The following is a 21998-nucleotide window of genomic DNA, read 5'->3' as shown; positions in this document are numbered from 1 at the left end:
ACCCCCCCACCCCACCACCACCCGTGAAATGGGCTACCAGCTGTGGGGAGGGGAGGTGGGACATGTGGGACCCTGTTGGTGAGTGCCTCATCTGTTGCAGGACATGTCTGTGCAGGTGCGCATACCTGCGCCATGTGTATACATGCATGTGTTCTCTGGGCTGCCATCTTAAGTCCCCTGTGTGTGTGAATATTCATTACCTTCATTACACTGTTCACTCTCCTGCTGAGCTAAAAATAACTGGAGTGGCTGGAGGAAGGGCTTGCTAAGAGTACCCCTCAGCTCCTACCCCCTCAGAGGCAGGTTCCCAACCTTCCTGGAGTCCTGTGTCTGTTATTAGCTGAGCCCCCTCCTGTCCTTCATCCCTAGAAAGCGGGACTTTTCCCCACCATCCTGTGGGTGGGAGGGCCAAGGCTGCTGGACTCATGCAGATGTGAAAACAGAGGACCCAACTGGACCCTCCCCCAAGGCCTGGGGACTCTTTAGCACTAGGGGGAGAGCCTCTTTTCCGGAAATGACTGTTCTTGGCTGATTCAAAGTGACCTGAGATTTCCACCATTAGCAGTCTTGCAGGGTCTGGGGGAGGCAGTGGTCTGTAAGGCAGCATGCTCCAGCAGGGCTTTCTGGTGTTCTGGCTAACCTGCTTCAGGCCAGGTGGGAACCTTGCTGTGCACCAGCTGTGCCCATTGCCTGGTGGGCAACTGAGGTGAGGATAGGGCATCCAGGCTCCATGCCACCACCTCCGGGCTGTCCTAAATGTACCTGTCCTACGCCCACATGCTCATTAACCCTTTTAGGCCCCTGTGGGAAGCCAGCCCCACCCTGAGCATGGGAGCTTTAACCCCCACCTGAGCAAAGACTCTTTGATGCTGTCATACACCCTGGCCCACACCCACAGCCCTCTCATCAGGACCCAGAGACTAGGTTTAGCCTTGGGTGTGGCCCCTTCCCCAGCCTGCCCACTGGTTTCTTCCCAGTGTGTTGAGGACTGGAGAGGGAGCTGAGTAGGTCCTGGGAGGGGAAGCTGGAGGTTTAAGACAACTGTGTGGGCCGGCCCAGTGGCCAATGGAGAGTGCGCCGCTTGGGAGCACGGCGGCGCTCCCGATCCCATGTGGAGACCGGTTCCCGCTCACTGGCTGAGTGCAGTGTGGGCGCAACACCGAGGGTTGTGATCTCGTTGCCGGTCCCCGGTACGGGCGCGACACCGAGGGTTGCAATCCCGTTACCGGTCAGTAAAAAAGACAAAAACGAAAAAAAAAATATACAGATCTCTTGGCCACCTCACATAAAATCCAGTGAATAAGAACATCTGCAGGTGAGGGCAGCATGGATTTTTAATTTTAATTTTAATTTTATTTTATTTTTTTTAAAGATGACCGGTAAGGGGATCTTAACCCTTGACTTGGTGTTGTCAGCACCACGCGCCCCCAAGTGAGCCACCAGCCGGCCCTGATTTTTTATTTTTTTAAATCTCTGCTGGTGATTCTAAAACACAGCTAGAGCTGAGAACAACTGGCCGTAATTCCTGAAATCTTCTAGTCCAGTCCCCCTCTGGCTTGCTTTAATAAAATCATTATGCAATATGGTCAATGTATAGAACCTATCCTTTTGTGTGCCTCACTTCACTGATTTATAATGCAGCCAATTCTCTCTGTTAATTAAACACAATAAAAATTTAATTTTCTTTCTTTTTTTTTTTTTTTAAGATCCCCTTACCACCACTGGTAAGGGGATCTTAACCCTTGACTTGGTGTTGTCAGCACCACGCTCACCCAGTGAGCTAACCGGCCATCCCTATATGGGATCCAAACCCGTGGCCTTGGTATTATCAGCACCGCACTCTCCCGAGTGAGCCACAGGCCAGCCCCCCAAAAATTTAATTTTCAACTGTACCTCTACATTGACTAATGTGGGCTCCAGAAAAGTAAACTCATTATAGAATCTACTTAACAAAAATAACAAAGACAATAAATTGCACACATACATTCATAAAGTATTTCCAAAAGCTAAGGAGATTATTTAGGTGTGCTTAAAAATAAAAATCTTCCCCACCACTGCTTCCCTTCACTCACACGGAACAATCAAAGTTGACAAAATACTCGAACAACCATACCTTCTGGTAGTATGGCTGCATATGTTATACTTCAGTAAAAAGTTTTTTGAAAAATCTACCAACCTTTTGAGGGTGGGGATAGGGATATTAGCCAAGAAAGCACAAAGTGTTTTTCATATCTTTTTGGAAGTACACAAATCGAAAGATCTTAAATGCACAGAGCGACCACGGGAAAGAAATATCATATTCCTGGGATGCAAAGAATAAACACATATTCCTTATCAATGGGCAGAGGGTTAAATTCCTGTCTCCTAATCCCAACAAGGTGTCTGTCAAATAAGAATAGTAATAGATGAGGGAGGATCTAACCCTTTCACTCCCTGAACAAATACTTCTGGGAGCACAACAGACAGCAAGCAGGACAGACCTGGTCCCTGTCTTTACCAAGCTTATGGTCTAGCAGTAGACTGTCATTTTCTGGGCACCTGCTGCAATGTTTGTTACTGTGAAAAGCCACCACTGACTTTCCTGTCTTTTTATGTATTCTGCACCCCTGGCCCGAGCCCAAAGAACCTAAGAGGGTATTCCAAACAACAGGCAATAAATGATTTTTAATTACTGGGTTAGAAAATAAATTTGAGAACTAGCACTCTGATTTTTCAGGCTGAGCATCACTTCAGCAGGGCAAAACACTACTTACAGCACCTGCATTGTCCAGTTTATAATTTCCAGAGGCCAAACAGGACACACAAATTTGGGTCACTGTTTTCCTGGTGGTATCCCTAACTCTTATACTAACTTAAAAATTAAAACAAACAATTCAAACCAGTGAGAACTTCATTTTGAGCCAAGTTGGGTATGGTCCCCTGATTTCCCTATCATTTAGAAGTCATTTCTGCATCTCAAAGCCCCCCTCCATCTTTAAATAGTTCCTACCTTGCTAAGTACTTGGCTTCGATCTGCAATGTCTATGTATATGGCTTCCACATGTTTCCATGTCTCAGGCTCCAGTTTATGCACCTGCAGGAAGAAGGGGGACCACTGTGCAGTTTTTGTCAGCTACAAAACACTCTTTACCCAGAATGGACACCTAGGAACAGCTACTCCCATAGCCATAAATATGAAATTCCTACTGGCAAAGAATTATATGCAAAATTATCCAAAGGAATGGCAGAGTGTTTACAGATTCAAAGTATTTTATTGGTCACTCTATCATAGCCTCTGAAAAAATAAATGTGTAAATCTAAATTTTACCCAGTAACCATATGGTTCTGTATAAAACAAACACACAAACAAAAACACAGAAGAACAAACAAAACAAACAAAAAACTTCCCTTGGATTGAGTTATTGTTACAATTATTATTGGCACTCAATCAAAAAAATCACAGATTTTAATGAATAGTTTATATAAAAGAAAAAAATCACTGAAAATGAATCTCACAGTCTTTTTTTTTATTTTTTTTTCCTTTTTGTCTTTTTTCGTGTCTGGCAATGGATCGCAACCCTCAGTGTCGCGCCCGTACCGGACCGGACCGGCAACGGGATCGCAACCCTCGGTGTCGCGCCCGCACCTCGCTCAGCCAGTGAGCGGGAACCGGTCTGTATGTGGGATCCGAACCCTCGGCGGGAGCGCCGCCATGCTCCCAAGCGGCGCACTGTAGCAGTGCGCCACCGGGCTGGCCCAGGCAGAGTGGATTTTAAGTAAACATAAATTTGAGAATGAATGCTATGATTTCTCAGGCTAAATACCACTTCAGCAAGTCAAAATACCCTCAGAGCGACCTACAGTGTCTACACCGTTTCTGTATGTTCCTCCTTGATAAAGACTAAAAACACTCCTGGAGAGGTTGCCTGCTTAGCCATATACTGCTTATTTTGATTAGGTTATACACATACATAATACAAATTTATTACACAAATCCAAAATATACAAAAGGATACAATAAAGAATAACTCTTCCTCTTGTTTGCCTCCACTCTAGTAATAGCCACTGCTACCAGATTCTGTACATATACAAACATTCACATGCATAATTTTTCTTTTAATACAAACGGTAGCACATATACACAGTCTTGTATCTTGCTTTTTTCACTAGACAATGTATCTTGAAGGTTGTTCCCTATTGGTTCTTTCTAATGGCTGCATAGCACACCACCATTTGGCTGCTTCACAATTTATTTAATGGTGTCCTACCAATGACCTCTTGTGTGTTCTTATTCTTTGGCTACACAAAGAATGCTGCAATAAATCTCCTTTTATATATGTTATTTCACACACGTGAGAAAATAACTGTCTAATAAATTCCTAGGCATGGAATTGCTGGGGTAAAAGATAAGTGTATTTTAAATTTTGGGAGTTATTGCAAATTGTGCTCTATAGAAGCTATGACTTTGATATTTTAAAAATAAATATAGTTCCTCTGTGCCAGGAATTGCATTTTACACCAATCTAAGCACTATAAGAAGGCCTTGTAAGGAGTCTTAGAGATCACATTTTGCAAATCAGAGACTGAGCAGTCCCATGCTGGTAGGACATGTCTACACAGAAGCTATTGCCTTCCTGGACAGGCAAAAGGGGACCACAGAGAGGACCCCACAGCAGGGATGGAGAAGCCATGGAGCAGAGCCTCAAAACCTCACCCTGGGCCCTGGAAATCCTTGAGACTATTGGGAAGTACTACTTACATTCTCCTGGGTGCCGAGATCTGGTTTGTGCCAGGTTTCAATTTTGATGAGAAAGTCTTCTTTCATGTACTCATTCTGGAAGAGAGAAAAAAAAATACCTTACAGTCACCAGGCTTATAGTTGGAGAGTAACCATCTCCCATTACTAGATCATGGGCAGTAGGGACAGTTCAGCCTGTGCCTTATAATAATAGCTAACTTGACTGGGGAGCCCACAGTATGCTAGGCATGCATCATCTCATTCAATCCTCCTCTCAGCCTGTGTGGTCTGTAAATCACCCTCATTTTACAGATGAGGAAACTAAAGTTCAAAGAGGTTAGGTACCATGTCCAAGGCCACAGAATCATGACAGAGCTGGGCCTCAAAAACAGGCTTGTATGACTTCAAAATCCATATTATTTAACCACTCTACCATACTACTTTATGCACAGGGTGCTGATGGTTAATTAGTAGTGTGCAAAGAACATAGGAAGATTTCTTAACCAAACAAAAACATTTGCCACGGCCCCTTTCCCCCCAACCAGCCTTTTGCTGAGGCCTGAAGTTCTCTTCTCAGAAATTTAACCCTTTGTGCTAATTACTGTCTCCCTCCCTTAGTGCTTTTTAAAAATCAGAACTACTCAAAGGAAGAACACGTTAACCAACCCATTAAGTTCTCAACAAGAATTAGTTTCCCTGAAACTGCCTTTGTTTACCAGCAGGGACAAGGCACTTGGATAAATATGCTAAAGGGTGGAGAGGAAGGCCAATGACAAAGGGCATAGTCAAGGAAGAGAATCCTGTTGACTTCATAATTTTGCCAAGGGGCAGTGCTCACTGGGATCAACAGATGCCCAGATGAGAAAGGGACGTCACAATCAGATCAGCTGAACTGAAATTTCTATACAACTCTTAAGAAGGCATGGCCTGAGGACAGTAAGGGAGAGCCTCAAGTCACTCTGTACACTTAAGACCGAGAGCCAGGATGTACCTGATAAAGCCAAAGGCCAGGGCAGCTTAAAGCAGGAGGCCACCATGCCAATTAACAAGTTCCTCATTAGGATAGAAAGGATTGGGCCTCAACAACTCCAAATGTCACCCAAGGGAAAGAGAATACCCCGGACCTCCAATGCAGTTACATTTTTATTTCTCCTTCTCTTATAAATCGTCTACAAGTCCAACTCCCCTGACAATACTTACTGTAATAACTGCTCCAAGGCAAGGTCATGGAAAGAAGAGAGAAAAAAATTAATGATGATGAATAAAAATCTTCCCCCCCACCCCCGCCCAGGACCATGAACAGCAGAGCTCTTCACTCCCTGTGGCTTACTCCATAGTCACCTCCAAGCCCCAGTGAGCCAGCAATACTTCAATGTGTCAACCCTCAAGTCTTACTCATACAAAAGTCCCCAAAGACCAAATCTGGAGTTTAATTAAAGTGATGTCACTATGGGCTTCTTGGGATTCTTTCCAGCAGGGCAAGGAAAGGAACTGGCTCTGATCAGCTGGGGCACTGCAACCCATCACTCTGCCATCAGAGCATCCCCTGGGTGCCCGCCCCCACCTCCCAGGGCACAGAGCAGGCTGCCTTAGGCCAAGTGCTGTCTATCTGTCCTCTGCATCCTTCCTCACACTGTAACCAAACCTCTCATGCTGTGCACTCCTGCTCATTGTAATGGGACCCCCTCGGAAAACAGAGTTCAATTATTTATCAGAGAAAATTACTGCAGCTCTCGTTTCACTAGGGAACCAACTAGCTCTCCTCCTGATGACGGCCCTGTTTGTTCTGTCCCCTCTCAGTTTAGGAGCTATCTCAATTTCCAACAGATGCCACGCTGCCATTGTTTGGAAAATATATAAGGCTAACAAATTCCCTAACTCTAAAAATGAAACTAAGGTTACCTCTGAGACTGAAATGAGGAAAAGTTGAAATATAGGGGATATGATCTACCATGTGTGGAAATAACCCAAAAAACTGTCAGTAATTTCTCAAAATCCAATGAAAGATACTTTTAAGGAAGCACTAGATTAAGAGTATAAGTAAAAGACCTGTAATTGAAATAAATGCCCTGTTATCAGCTTGAAGAAAATAGTGTTAAAAAAAGGAAATGATGGGTATAATACCCATTGAAGGGAAGTCCAAAGAGGCCAATTTGTCAGAAATTCTCCATGCTGTCATGGAGCAGGAGCCCTGGCCTGCATTGTGACACATCTAGCAGCTCCATCTCCATAACGGAGACAGCAGCATCAGGCTGGCCTGGTTTGATGACACTATCCATTAAGCTTCTGCAACTAATCATCTTATTCTCAATCCATGTTCTCTAAGAAAACTTCTCCTAGTTTAGCTCTGTAGGGACAGAATGTGCTAATCAATGGACACAAGAATCTGATCACTTAACCAAATGGACATTTTTCACTACACGTTGGTATTCTGATTATGAGTTGGTTTCCCAAATAGAAGAATCCACAAGGAAAGAATGCCCTGATCAGCCAACAGGAATATCTGATTTCATTAGTAATTTTGTATTTCTTTTTTCTTTTTTTTTTCCTTTTTTGTCTTTTTTCGTGACTGGTAACTGGATCGCATCCCTTGGTGTCGCGCCCGCACCGCGCTCAACCAGTGAGCGGACTGGTCTCTATATGGGATCTGAACCCTCGGCGGGAGCGCCGCCGTGCTCCCAAGCACCGCACTCTACCGAGTGCACCACCGGGCCAGCCCCATAATTTTGTATTTCAATATAACTTCATGGATTGGCATTTGGGGTTTTTACTCATCAGTCTTTGTGAGACACTGAGGAACAGATATGCATTCAATTCTGACGAATTGGGTTTCTGAACCCATGACCTCTAGCCCTCCCTGCCCCGCCAAACACCTCTGCACTCACAGCATTCCCTTTTCCTCAAATCATAATCCTAGATACATGGGAAAAGCAGCAGGAAAACCTTTGTAGTTGGAAAATTAGGCTTTCCAAATAAGACTAATAAGGTTTTTCTGTGGGGTTTTTTTTTTTTTGGTGGTTAGCTGGTACAGAGATTGAACCCTGGACCTTGGTGTTCTCAGCACCATGCTCTAACCAGCGGAGCTAACCAGCCAGCCCTTAATAAGTCTTGTTTATTTTGGCAGCTGGTTGGTACAATAAGGTATTTTTAAAGCATGGCTTAGTGATACTGTATCCAGCCAAGTGATAAGGTTAGAGGGAGAGGTGGAAGGAGAAAGAAAAACATTTTTTTTCTTCTCACTTTCATTCACACCAACCCCCATCTTACCCCTTCCACATGTCCTAACCCATCAGCTTCAGGGGAAAAGAGACAGAAAAAGAGAGAAAACAGAAAAAGCTGATAATGAGTAGTGTATTCCAAATCTATTTTCATTCCACTCAGAATAAGGTGAGAGCCCTCCAAAAGGCATGGGGAATTTTACTCTGTGCTCCTTTAGCCATCTCACCTCAAACTTTGATCTACTTAGGCCAAGCTAAAATGTTTGAACTAATCACCTCTCTCCCACTGACCCCCAGAGAGAACTGAAAAGCAGCCTTTCTTGCTTATTTATATCTCTTGTGTTTTTGTTTTTGTTTTTGGCAGCTGGCGGGTACAGGGATCGAACCTTGGTGTCATCAGCAACACGCTCTAACCAAAAGAGCTAACCGGCCAGCCCTATATTTTAAAAGAGCAAGTATCAAACTGAACAGATCTAAGATTGTATATACTCATTCTGCATGAAGGTGGATTCTATGAGGTCAGCACCCACTGAAGAAACCAATGTTTCCTCCCCCAGTCCCTCTCTCTCTTCTTCATGGGGTACAGTATTTAGAAATTACATTTTTATTTTTTTTCCTTTTGGCCAAGGGTCTACATGTAAACTAACATTTGCTGTCTAGAAAAATGCTCATGTCAGCACTGCACACTCTCCCCAGAACTACACAGAGGACAGTGGCATCTCTCAGTTCATACAAGCTGTGAACACGGAACCCCGCCCCAGGCATGGAGAAGTCCACGCTATCTTTTTGCTTCCCTTATGCCAAGTTGGTTAAGGTTCTTACAACGCATGCTTACTGCAACCCTCTTAGACAGCAAGAAAATTCACCTTTGGCCATAGACCAGACACACCCAGCCACACTGCACACTGTCTTTTAAGAATGTGTGCGTGTGCCTTGTTTCCAAGAATTTAACAGCTTCCTGCCTGATGCCTAGGGAGCAGTGATGTTTACATTTTCAGTTACAGCAATAAAACTGTTACACATCCCAGGCCTCACCAATGACTGTGCATCTCCTGATACAAGGTCCCTGAACCTGTGTAGAGCCACTGAGAATTGGAAAGAGCAATGACCCTGTGTTCTCGACTTTAGACATTCCTAAAGTCTACAGGATAAGGATCACATGGGTCACATAAGGATTATATCCTCATAAGATACAATCTAGGGAGTCCAGGTCCCAACAAATAAAGCAAGTAAAGGCAGTGCAGGTAAGCAGAGGTTGGCAGGAGGACCCCACAGCCAGACTGTCTGTGCCAAGAAATGAAGGTTGGCTGGAGGAAAGGTCACCCACCTCAAGGACAAGTTCCAGGGGACTTCTAGGGACTCCTCCCGGGATATGAATCAGTACTAGTATGGGTCCTCCAAGAGGTCTACTCCTAGATGGCCCTTGAAACCTAGGAATCTTGGAAAGCTAAGAGTCTGAACTACTCAAAAGGAATCCCAGAATTTCTAGACTAGAAAAGAAAGTCCTCTGTGGAGGTTCAAATCTCTTCTCTCCTTTTCATAAACTCCAGACAGGAGAATGGCCAAGATTAAGAAAGTTTCACCCCTGCCCTCACCTACAGAACATGCTGGTTCAGCATAAGCCATCAATTCAGAGCACTTAGTAGTGACACCCCCCAACGCCTGAAAAATGTGCCATGACCACTCCATGTGTATATAAAACATTTGCGGGATAGCTGTTTCTAAATCCCTGGTCATCAAAAACTGGGCTTATTTCAGCTTTTCCCTAACAACATCATCTTCCCTTTGCTGTCTTTTCTTGGTGTCTAGGCCTGGCCCTTCCCCGGGGCAGGGAGGTCACTCTGCAGGCCCTTTCCTATGACTGCCTCTCTCAAGAGTTCCTGGGCCTCAATGCTGTTTTTCATGCCAAACACAAATATATCACATTGGAACTAGAAAATTCGGGCCGGCCCGGTGGCGCACTGGAGAGTGCGCCACCTGGGAGTGTGGCGGCGCTCCCGCCGAGGGTTCGGATCCCACGTGGAGACTGGTTCCCGCTCACTGGTTGAGCATGGTGCGGGCGCAACACCGAGGGTTGCGATCCCGTTACCGGTCAGTAAAAAAGACAAAAAGGAAAAAAAAATGAACTAGAAAATTCAATATCTAACAGTAGGGGAGTGGCTTAAAAAGATCACGGTACATTTATATGATGGAATACTATGAGCCATTATAAATTTTAAAAAATAGTAGATAGGAAAAATCTTCTCCATTTAACTGAAGAAAAATGAGCAATTAAAAAATTTGTAGTCATATCATCTAAAATTTGTCTAGAAAATGTGTCTGGAGATTTTAAATATATGTATGTGTGTACATATATATACTTGTATATATGCACTAAAAAAAGGTCTAGAAAGAGCACTCTTGCCATTCTTGCCATGAGATACCCTGGCTGCATGGGACCCTGTAGAGAGTTCCCACCCAGAAGAAGGCCCTCACCAGATGCACCCCCTAGACTGTGGACTTACCAGCCTCCAAAACTGTAAGAAATAAATTTCATTTCTTTATATTTAAAAAAAATAATAAGGCTAAAAAAATTACTAAAATGTTAACAGTGACTATCTAGTGATGAAAGAATTAGGGGTGATTATTTTCTTCTGTTTCTATTTATTTTCCACAGAACATTACTTTTATAATCAGTAAAAGCAATCAAAATTATCATACCATCCCCAAATAAGAGGGGCTGGTTCTGTGACATTTCAGGCCATGACTACTTGGTGGTTCCCGCCCAGTTGACCACCAAGTTGTGCTGGACAACACTGACACTCACCACCAGGCTGAGGGAGCCCCCAACTTCATACTTTCACTGGCTTAATCTGGAAAGTGAAGTTGGGACACAAGCCCCGACGTGCTCTCACCCCTTGACTGCACCTTCATCTATCCTGGGGCCCAAACTCCAGCTTCTAGCCAAGTCTGCACTCACCGGTTCTGCAATAAGGGTAGGCATTCCATGCTTTCTCATGTATATTCAGGGCTCCCTCTGGGGCCAGCATTCGAACAAACGTGGGTACTTTGCTATAGTGAAAAAAAGGGGTTATGAAGAGAAATGGAGGAGAGAGGAAGAAGACAATAGGCTTTTACATCACATTCTTTGGGCCACAACCCCAGCTTCTTCAATGGGGAGTTGACAAGTAACTTTCCATGAGATAAGCAGGTTACTCTTGCATGTGAGACGCTACCTGTCAAGCCTGCCACCCCTGCTCGCTGGCTACTAAATCCACCCACAACTTGCCCCACCACCCACCAGGAACAGGACAGCATATGAGACCCCAGGCTACCTGTCATGGCTTATCAGCCATGACATTATCATTACACATCTGTCCAGAGCTCACCAGGCCAAGGGCATTATACTACACAGTACAAGGATAAGAAACAAAGGAGATACAGCCAAGCACATACCACTCTATGTTTATGGGCCAGGGCGATTGGTTGACTAACTCAGAATATGGGATCCAAGATAATCTGATCTGCTTTCATCAGTTCTGAGGCCAGGAGAGCCTAAGGGCCATCTGCCTCCCAGGACAAAATATTTTCTTCTACTTAGTTCTTTTTATCTCAGGTTATAGAATAACATATACAGTATGAGCCCAATTTTGTTTATAAAAAAGGCCCATATATTCCTTTTCCTTGGTTTTCAACCAGTGATCCAGACAGTCTTTAGCAGGCTCTAGCAAACTCATCAGCTTCAGTGCCTCAGGCCTAAGAAAAAAGAGCTAACCTCAGCAGAGCTAGCTCTGAGCACTCAGAGGTATCCTCTGAGATGCACTCACTCACTGCCACATTCATTTAGGTGAGTATTTCTATGTTCCAGGAATGGGGATACACATTTCTATGTTCCAGGAATGGGGATACACATAGAAAACAGACGTGGCTCCTGCCTTCAAGGAGTTACAGTCTAGTGATGAGTGTGACTAACCAGGCAAATGACCACGCTGCAAGTACGTGCCATATGGGGGGAGCCCAGGGCTCCAGGGGGTACAGCACTGTGAGAACATGGTGAGGGAGGCTCCTCAGGAAAAGTCAGGATGAAACAAACACAGGGAGTAGAGAATAGGACTAAACTGGACAAAAGGAAGGGAGTGGGTTGGGAACAGCTTGGAGAAAAAGAGAAAAGTCCAGAGTAGCTGGTACAAGGTATGAGGCAGGGAATACAAGAGAATACGCAGAGGCTGGGTCATAAAAGATTTCATAAATTACATTAGAGAGCATGGACTTCATCCTGAGCACAAAGGAAAACCATCTATAGCTTTTAAGCTGGGGAGCAACAGATCTTCCAGACAGAACATTCGAAGCTGTGTGGAGAAATGGAAGGCAGGGAAACGTTAGGAGCCACTCTAGTAATCCAGAAAAGAGGTGATGGAAAGAAATGGACATGCTAGAGATACTAAGGAGATGGGGTCGACAGAACTTGATTTGATATAAGGGACGAGGAAGAGTGTGGTGGGGAGTTCACGTTTCTGATTTGTGCAACTAGATGGCTGACAGAATAAGGCTTCTGTCCTCATGAGGAGACGTGGTGGTGGTAGTCACTATTGGCTGCTTCTTTTTTTTTAATTTGGGTGTTCTGGTGTTAAGGAAAGAGTAGTGGTAGCAGCTCAAAATTATAGTCTCCTTTGCAAGGAAGAGGGTGAGACAGGTCCCACTCCCCTATGTACAGACTTCCTCTCTGCTACTTTGGTTGGACCAACTGAGTCTTGAGGAACCAACTGGCTCCTTTGGCCTAAATATCAACCTCACCATTTTTTTTTCAGAGACCTCTTTAAAAACTACAGATACGCTATGGGGAAGGCATATCTTGAGTCTTATTTTAATCAACTATTATTCTTCAGTAAGGGTTGGCTGGCAGTCAACTCAAAGCAGGGGCAGAGCAGCAGCAGCAGGAGGCATGGTGGAAAAAGCATGCACTGACAAGAAACGGGATCACGGTGAAATTTCTCTCCACTTCTCAGTGTTGCTCTTCTCCTGGCTCCAGCACTGCAAAATCCTGGACCCCTCTGGGTTAGCACTTTTCCATCACCAGAGCAGCAGACTATAGTAAATCAGGGATTTTACCAAATGAAAATGGAATTGGGCTGACCGATGAGCTCACTTGGTTAGAGCGTGGAGTGATAACACCAAGGTCAAGGGTTCAGCCAGCCACCAAAAAAAAAAGAAAGAAAATGAAATTGGTTTCAGTTCAGTTTAGTGAGTAGAAATTAAGATTCAGATTTAAGTTGCACAGCAATGTAATTGTGTTTAAGGCCATTAAACTGTACACTTAAATATGGTTAAAATGGTGAATTTTATGTTATGTATTGTTTACTACAATTAAAAAAAAAAAGAGACTCAGGTTTATTTTTTCCAGTTCTGGATAGTTTCTAAAACTCGCTTGGTTTGACTTCCATTCAACTGATGTATATTTACTACTGCTTTCAGTGTCTTTGGGGTCAGCTCATAGTTTACTGAAATATTACTATTTTGGTTAGCAAATTTCTGTAGTTTGCTATGGATTTTGGTACACAAATCAGTTCAAGCTTCATTTAAGAATATGTATGCGTTTGACCCAAAGAGAGGTACCAACATTTCTCTGGCAGCTGATTTCACAATATCAGACTTTAAAATACTACCTGACCCAGCAATTCTACTTCTAGGAACACTTACTATGGATTTACACACACAAGTACATCAAAAGATTTACACAGAAGGAGTTTTACTGGAGTATGTGGACATCTGGAAATGACTATAAATACACATTGAGAGCGGACTGGTTAAACAACTTAAAGCAAATCTGTACAATGTAATACTATGAATATTACCTGTACTTTAAAAGAGTAAGGCAGCATATGCTGATGGGGAAAAGCAGTTATGATATAACAAGTAACAAAAGAGCAAAGAACTGTATGTAGTATGATCCATCTACATAAAATAACAATAACGGAAACGAACACCCGTTTACACACACACACACACACACACACAAACAACCCATGTATGCTCACAAACAATGGAAGGGCCCACAAGAAACTAAACGCTCACCTCTGGGGACTGAGAGCCTGATGGGGCAAGTATTACTTTTATTTAAAAAAAAAAAAAAATCTTTAAATGAACAAAGTAACACTTATGACCACTCTCCTCACAGGTGAAGCAACTTGAGGAACCTAGAAACACCCCCAATTAACCATTATCACTACTTCCAAACCAGGCCCTGCCGCCGCGGTCACATACCTCTGTAAGTGGTAGATCTTGTGTGTGTACTGGCCTTTCTCACCGTCCTTCTCATACGGTTCATTCACCAGGACCTCCACGCCTTCACCACCACCCGTTTCATTCTTACTGGCCTCAGCCACAGAATACAGCTGCCCTACTTGATACTAATGGAACAGAGAGGCAGGCATATTCTCAACACAGAATCTTCACAACAATTACATAGTGCAGACGCCCATAACTGCCCAATTAGATCACCCTGGTGTCCCTTCATCTAGGAGCTCATTCTGGAGGTGCACACTGTGCCTTGCCCTAATCCACCCAAAGCAATGAGAACGCTGCTCCATGGCCTCTCTTTAGCCATTAGGTATGTTTAATTTTGTCCTTCCCATTTCCACACCACCCATCAGGGTATAAAGAGGCAGGTGGGAAAAAAAAAAGAGGCAGAAGAATATACTTAACCTCATACCACCATCCAGCAAATATTATAGAGTCCAAGAAAGCTTTTGCCCTGGGCCTGCCTAGGGTATTAAGACCCCAAAATAGGAGCTAGGTTGGTTGCTAGAAATCTCCTTATCCCATTCATTTAAATAGATCCTAAGACATGACTTCTTTTCAAGCGAAGGTGCCCAGTGCCCTATGAAATCCACAACCTCTGCTATAAAACTGGCTCATTTACTGCTCTTCCTCCAGTGTTGGGCCCCTCCTCACCCCACAAACAGCTCAAAGAAAAGTCTTTTGGGCAACCAAGCTTCCTGACGCTTTCCAGATTCCTGCAAGTGCTTCCTGTATTAGAGAGTACAGTTTCCTACCCCACAGTCTGTGCTGGCTGGGTACACCCTCTGTGTTGGCAGTTACTAGATGGCAAAAGCCTGATTTTCCTTTATTTGGGTCACATGCCACCAAGTCAACCAGTCAAGATCACTGGCCTCCTCTGACCCCCTCAGGTCAACTTGGTGTTAGGGCCAATGACATGGGCAGTGGCTCTTATACCCCTTTCTTTCTGAGGGAAGGTGTCTGGAGAGAAAAATAAGATGAAGAAGGAATGAAGAGCAACAGTGAATGCAGGAAGTTACATCTTACCAAAGGATGTATCTTCCTCATTGCTGCCAGGGCCAAGCAGGCAACAGTTAGGAAGTATGAGAAAAAGAAAAGGTACTTGATTACTTTAACACATTGGAAATGGGAGAGAATTAAGGTTTTCCTCACCCTCTTCATTCCCTTCCCAACCTCCTGGTACTCCCAGGGGTGAAAGACAAGGGCTTTTCTCTCTTTGGGATTAAAGTAGAGAGGCTGTACCTCTGGGCAACTGCCACTTAAACCACTGCCTGCAACAGCAAGGAGCAGCTTTCAGGGCTGCTTCCCCTCAAACTTGAAAGCCTGCTTTACCAGGAAGCTTCCTAAGCACCACAGGGATACTTCTGGGCAAAGTCTGGAAGGTGAAGCAGCAGATCAGGACAATTTGCTGCTCACCACAAAGCTGAAAAAGCCCTAATTTCCAAAGCAAAAACCCAGTACAAAATGCCAAGGAAAGGCCCAGGCAAGCAATCAAGGCTCAGTTAATCTCATAAAGAGGAACATCTAGGTGAGAGCCTTGACCATGACAATCCTGAGCAATCTCACTGCTGCCTCGATGACCCCATGGAACCCCAAACTGTCCCTGTGCCTCTCCAAGTCCACCCCCTAGCCAAGGCACACATGAAAACCACTATCAAATGAGTCAGGATTTGGCTGAGCCAGGGATTCCTAAGAAGGAGCAGTAACTCTGCTTCAGAGAAGAGTCATGAGAACATCTAAGCACTGACTCAGCAATCCTAAAGGGCAGACTGGGGAGAGGGCCTGGTGGAGGGGACAGGGATGCTGGCTGGTGAAGCTGCGTGGGGAGGGGCCCCCAGGCAAAGACTAATCGCCTTCATTTGCTTTCTCTTCAACTGCAGGAATCAGACGGCAGGCTCTAAGAGGATCAGTCTGTTGGCTGGCATCTTCCCCCTTTAATCTCTCTTGATATTCTTATCCTTTAATCCCAATGAGACAAGTGAAGGCAGTTTTGTTAATCCAAAGGGGTAAGTCAGACTGGCCTGCATAAGCTACAAGTGAGGGATACTTTTCATGTCAGAGCACCCTGAGAAAGCCAGACTCAGAAGGGGTGGAGGTAATTGTGGGAATCAGAGCATTAAATCAGATAAACAACCCCAAGGAGACCAGGATTCCAAGCCTCCTCAGGCCTAGGACAATGCTCCCTGCCCTTGAAATTTGTTCCTTTGTCCTAAAGAACTAAGACAGCTGAGAAAAACAAACTCCACCACTTTGGCAATCTGGGATTGGGAGCTCAGGAAGATGTAGTAGGTGGCCTCAACTACTAACATGAAACATGTCACAAAAAATAGTACAGTTGTTGGTCCTACCCACATGATCCCGTCAGGGTGGGTACCACAGAGGGATGGTGCCATGAATCTCTGGAAAGGAAAAGTAAAATAGCCCTGCCCACAGTAGAGGGTGGGCTGACCTGAGCCAGGAACCACTGTGGACACACCCATGACAGCCAGTGCTTTCTTGCTCTGCTGCAGAATGCCTAGAAACCCTGTGCCATGTTAGGCCAAAGGCTCTTGCCAGCCAGAAGCTAATTATGCCCCAAATATTGATTCAGGCCATCAGGATGATTATAAAAACATGACCTCTTTTCTCTTTCTTCTCTTTTCCCTGCAAATCAGAAAGCTCCAAGGGCCTCAAGTCATGGCCTCCAATTTAAGAAGTGAATCCACCAGTCACATGATGGTGGGCTGTGCCCATGCGAACTGTTGAGTCAGGATGCGGTTATTGATAAAGGTTCTGAGAAGGTTGATCATTACTTGTTTCTTCTTCAGGCTCCCTATTCAAGATTTTTCTGATCTTCTGGAACTAAGATTCAAGCCATCAAAAGAGCAGCTTCCATTTCAATCCTACACAGGCCATGTGCTGCTTTCCTGTCAGTGGTTTCTTGCTGAGAGTGGGCTGACCATCACCAGACAGAGAGATGAATCCTAACCAGCGCTTACTTCCCAAGCTTCTGCTTAGAGTTTAGGCTTTGATTATCCCACCCCCACCCTACCCCGCCCCTTTCTCAATATTGCAAAAAAACCATCACAAGCTGAAAACTGCCAATTGTGGACACTCTCAAGGTGAGAGTTCCCCTTTCCTTCCATTCTTGACCCCACCATTAACAATCAGCTTTCTGGCCCCTCCAGCCTTACTGTAGAGCAGCCAAGAGGTGCGCCAGGACAGTCCTGGCCTTCCTTATCTGCAGCACTTCTCAGAGACATTCCTACCCTTCATTCCCTCAAGAAACTCCCTGTAAAGAGATCCATTTCACCCCTAAACACCACACTGAGGAAACGCCAGTTCCTAGGAGATATTTTCCTGAACGGGCGTGTGGGATCATCCCGTACAGCAGAGTGGAAGTCACTGGACTTCCCAGAGCTAAGTTTCAGGTCAAGGGACATGCTGGGTCTTCCTGCTTGGCCTTCTGATTTGGAAAATCATCACTTGCTATTTTTAATAAAGACAGCAAGGCCCCCAAATGAGATGGGTTAACAGGACCCCCCCAAGCCAACACCTGTCAGCCCAGGCACCTGGTTCCCTGGATCCAGGTACATCTCAGGTGCCTCCAGGGATCACAGCAACTATCTAGTTATCCCCTCTTTTCCCCATGTTCCCCAGTCTCATTTCTCATAACTGTCCTTCCCAGACCGCCACCTCATGTTCAAGGCCCACCTCTGGCCACCTCTCCCAGGTCTCCATAGCTCTTCTCAGACATGTAGCCCCACAATCCCTGCCCACTCCTCTTGGGGGCCAACAAGCTTGGATATTTGTCTCAGCTAAAGACTGCTGCGGATTCTGTTGGTGTGATTTCATTTTTCAAACATCCAGTTCATATTTGGAACAGAGTGGAAGGTAACACAGGAGCTTCATGCTAACACTGCAGGAGAGAGAGATGAAGCCCAGTGACTGGGGGCACTATACTGGCTGACAAACTTCACCCAAACTTGAGTTTAACTGGAAACTGGTGGGGGGTGGAGTGGTGCTGTGGATTCAGAAAGAAGCATAAAACAGGGTTATACCAGGAGAGATGACTGGAGGAAGTTCAGGGGAAGGGAGGGACAAGGGAGGCTTTGTGACACTTTTCTACCGTCCAAGAGACCAACTCTGAGTCAGCGTGGTCTATGAACCTTATTATGGTAAATACTGCTGCCAGATCCCCATACACAGGTCATTAGACCTGAGAACCATAAAGGGACAGAGGGCAAGCTAAAACCATTTGTTATCTCCTGCCCTCTGTAAAAGGAAGGTTCTGTGTCTTGGTCTTTCCAGCAGTTACCTAGTGTGGCTAGGGAGGGCCTCAGAGATTTCCTGCCCTGCTGGTTTGTTGCACAACCAGAGAGAGCCATGCAGACATCCCAGCCAAGTCATGGAGGTCTCAGAAATGCACACAATCCCATCAATAACATGCCCCCCAAAGACACAGTCTTATCAGGTAGAAAGGGCTGTTTTAGTCTCTATTCAAAAGTCATCCAGCATGCCAACAGTTTGGGGCAGGTTGCACACAGTTGCCTGTATATAAAAAATGAATGCCTTCCTTCTATTCAAAGTGGCACCAGGAAAATTCGCATTGAGCACTGGTTATCTCTGTGTTAGAACAAATATGAAAACTCTATGAACAGTATGGCCACTCAGAGCCCAACTTAGTCAATGACACAAGCACTTATATATAACTATAGATAAGAAAGAAAAACGACTTACCTCATCTACAGACACAGGCAGGATGACTCGACTACAAGAGAGGGAAAGGAGAGTATCAATTTGAGGTTCTGAAACCTGCCCAAGGCTCTTAAAGCATCACCTTAGAACAGTATACAACATTTTGTTGCGTATGACACTATACTCACCGATAAAAACCCAGCAGAGAACAGCCTTCAGAGTGCTTTGAGGCTAGGAGCCTCTGTGCCCTTCTGGCATTCCATTTAGAACCCTGAGATTCAGTGCAAACCTGTCCCCCCTACCACCCACCAGCCACATCCCAGGTCTCTGCCTCAATTTTGGAGTTGTCTTCTTTTCCCCCTCCCTCATCCATATCTTTCCCAACAAGTCTTGCCAATAAGTTTAGTAAAACAGAGAGGCTAACACAGAGGACCCACCATGAGGAGTCAGACCCAAAGGATCAGGCCCTGGGGATTTATATCTCTGTGGACCCAACCTCCCAACGACAGACCTCAAGGTGAAAGACTAGGAAAGGGCCAAGCCCCTTGGAGGCTTAATCACCCTAAGAGCACATACCAACCACCTCTGCTCTGGGGCAGGATATTACAATACAAGCTACTACCACGAAGCCACCAAAAGAGAACACCCAACTTGTATCCTAACCTCTAGAAGCTGTCCGAAGGCACCCCAACTGATCGCTTTCTTTTTTTCTTCTCCATTTCAATGATCACCAATTAACTGTTTGAGGTACCACTAGTAACCTAATGGAGAAGCCATGGCCAGCTAAGTCCCCATGAGAGTCAGAACTGCACAGAAGTACAAGGGCTAGTGGCACTTCTCCAGGTGGCTTGCATTTGTAACACAGATTAGCAGCCAAACCCCAGTACAAAGCTGCGAGCTCAGAGAGCTGGGACAAAAACCTGTGCTTGTACTCATACAAGCCAAGCCAGTTCCCAAGCTTGGATTCTCAGTCCCCAGACCCTTGCTGGAACCTGCTGGGCGCTTCTGTGTCTTGCATGCTTGGTGAAGCACGAGCTGCTATGCCCTCCTTCCTATGCAGTAGGCTCGCCAGTCAGGCTCCTTGCTGCAGGCTGGTAAATAGCTATTTTCTAGTTCCATGAAGGTCTCCCAGGAAGCAAGAAGCACACAGACGGGTCTGAGGGAAACATCACACTAAAAGCGAGGCACCACGCAGAAAAGTAGCAGGAAAAGCAAAATGGGCTCCAAGTCTTCACTGCCTGCTACCAACTCCCTTCCTCCAGAACGACTCATATAATGTAAATCCTCCAGTTTATTGAATGCTGCCACTAAATGCTCTCCTCACATTAGAGAAAGCCAACCATGCAAAAAATACTCCCAACTTGGAGGCCAGAATTTCTGCACCCTTAGAAGAAACTTCCTAGAAAACAACAAGCCTTTTATCTTCAAGAATAGCTGCAAAAATCACATCCAAGAATTTATATAAATCAAATCAAGCAGAATCCTGTTAGAGGAAGTGTCAGAAAAATCAACAGGGACAATCTTGAGACCTTGGGTGGGCACCAAGTCTCCCCACAAAAGAGAGTGGCATTGGCCAGTTCCTGACAGGATGCTCTAAGGCTGCTTACATTACAGCTGCACACCCAGACATTTCTCCCTTGCTCTTTGGAAACAAAACCACTTCAGCAGCGATAGGGTACAATTCCAAAGGATGGGGTCACAGAGGCGCTGCTGGGCTGAGACCAGAGACATGCTCACTGTAGTGTGACCTTCACTCGCACCCTTCCTAGAGCTGCAGCGCTGCAGCCACAGCCAAGTGTCTCAGATGCACCCCCTCCTGCCCTGTCCCACCCAGGGATGCAAACACGGGGCACAAGAAAGGCAAGAAAGAAACGCAGGTGCCAGGCAGGCTCCATACCTCCAGCACCTTGGGCCTTTCCCTGACAGGCTTCAAGGGGAGGAGAACAAAGAATGGGAGAGGAGTACCTTTCTTCAAAACTCACTCAGATGTCTTCTGAAGGTCCCTTTCTTTCCCTGCCTGTCCTTCTTTTCAAAACTACAGATTGCTACAGATTCTAGGGTCATCTGGAAATAGGAAAAAGGATCAGAAGAATGGGACAAGCCTGTTAGTCTGAACATTCAAGATTAAAACACAAAGTGCACCATGTTCTCCTCCTGTTGGCATCCTAAGGTTCTTCCTCCTCACCACCAGACTGGGTGTCAAGAAATAGAGGTGGTGGGGCCTCAAAATAATGCTCTTCAGATGAGGTATCAGGCTGGGATGACACCTGGGTCTCTGCTCCCTTTGTTATCCAAACTCCACACTTTGCCCTAAATGTCCTAAACACCTCCAAGGAACAAGCCTGGTAGGGATGGACAAAATGCCTTCACTGACAAATGGAAAGAGCCCTCTGTACACCTGCCTTGTGACCAAGAGAGTTCCACAAGTTGCTCCCTACTTGGACATCGCCCACTTTTGGACTTCTGGCCCAATGTTGCCCACTTACTCTCCCCCTCCAAGGAAGCACAGTTTCATTGAAGGCTGTGCATGTGCACATCCAATTTCTCCTCTTTGGGGGGAAAAAAAGCCCTGTCATGTTTACTTGGAACCATGAGCTTCAGGGATGGGTTATCTTGTACTTGAAAGATTTAGCAATCCAACATTCCCACCTGTTACCCAATCACCTGGATTTCAGGGGCAAACCTATCTCTCTCTAACTCCTACCGGAAGTCACCACTTTCCCACCCGTCACCCTCAGTCACCACTCAAGAACTCCCTCACCCTTCAATGTCTTTCCTCAATTAATGGCTTTATGGAAACCTCCTCAATTTCTCAGAGCACTTTCCCCATCTCTTTGCACCAAGACTGAGAATCACCTAGAGAAAGAGGTTACCCTTATCCTGGTCCTCCCGAGCTCCAATAATAGGTACACTTATTCACAAACATACTCTCTGGACTGTCCTCCACCCTGGTAACTTCCCATCGCCATAACTCCCTAATATCACTTCAGACCCTGCCCAGTATTTTCTGGACTCCTCACCCAAGTGTCCCCAAGCACCAAGAAATTTTTCCAAATGCCAAGCTTTTTTCCAAATGCCTCCTCTTCCTTTTTTTTTTTTTTTTTTTTTTT

At 45.2% G+C, this 21998-nt stretch overlaps 1 protein-coding gene across 1 annotated transcript in view; it reads right to left on the bottom strand.

Annotated features, from left to right (window-relative positions):
• LOC103584905 (phosphatidylinositol transfer protein alpha isoform-like) overlaps positions 1-21998 on the bottom strand; it is a 28285-nt gene that overhangs the window by 4223 nt on the left and 2064 nt on the right. Inside the window, exons 2-7 of the mRNA XM_008565720.1 lie at positions 18931-18961; positions 14176-14321; positions 10895-10986; positions 5918-5925; positions 4739-4813; positions 2990-3073 (exon numbers count right to left, since the gene is read on the bottom strand). Coding sequence (XP_008563942.1) covers positions 2990-3073; positions 4739-4813; positions 5918-5925; positions 10895-10986; positions 14176-14321; positions 18931-18961 — 436 coding nt within the window. The remainder of the gene's footprint in view (positions 1-2989; positions 3074-4738; positions 4814-5917; positions 5926-10894; positions 10987-14175; positions 14322-18930; positions 18962-21998) is intronic.

The sequence above is a fragment of the Galeopterus variegatus genome, unplaced genomic scaffold (genome assembly GCF_000696425.1).
Source record: "Galeopterus variegatus unplaced genomic scaffold, G_variegatus-3.0.2 Scaffold201, whole genome shotgun sequence".
NCBI classification, from domain to species: Eukaryota; Metazoa; Chordata; class Mammalia; order Dermoptera; family Cynocephalidae; genus Galeopterus; species Galeopterus variegatus.
The sequence above is the reverse complement of the archived record's forward strand: the minus strand, read 5'-3'. Positions and strand labels throughout refer to the sequence as shown.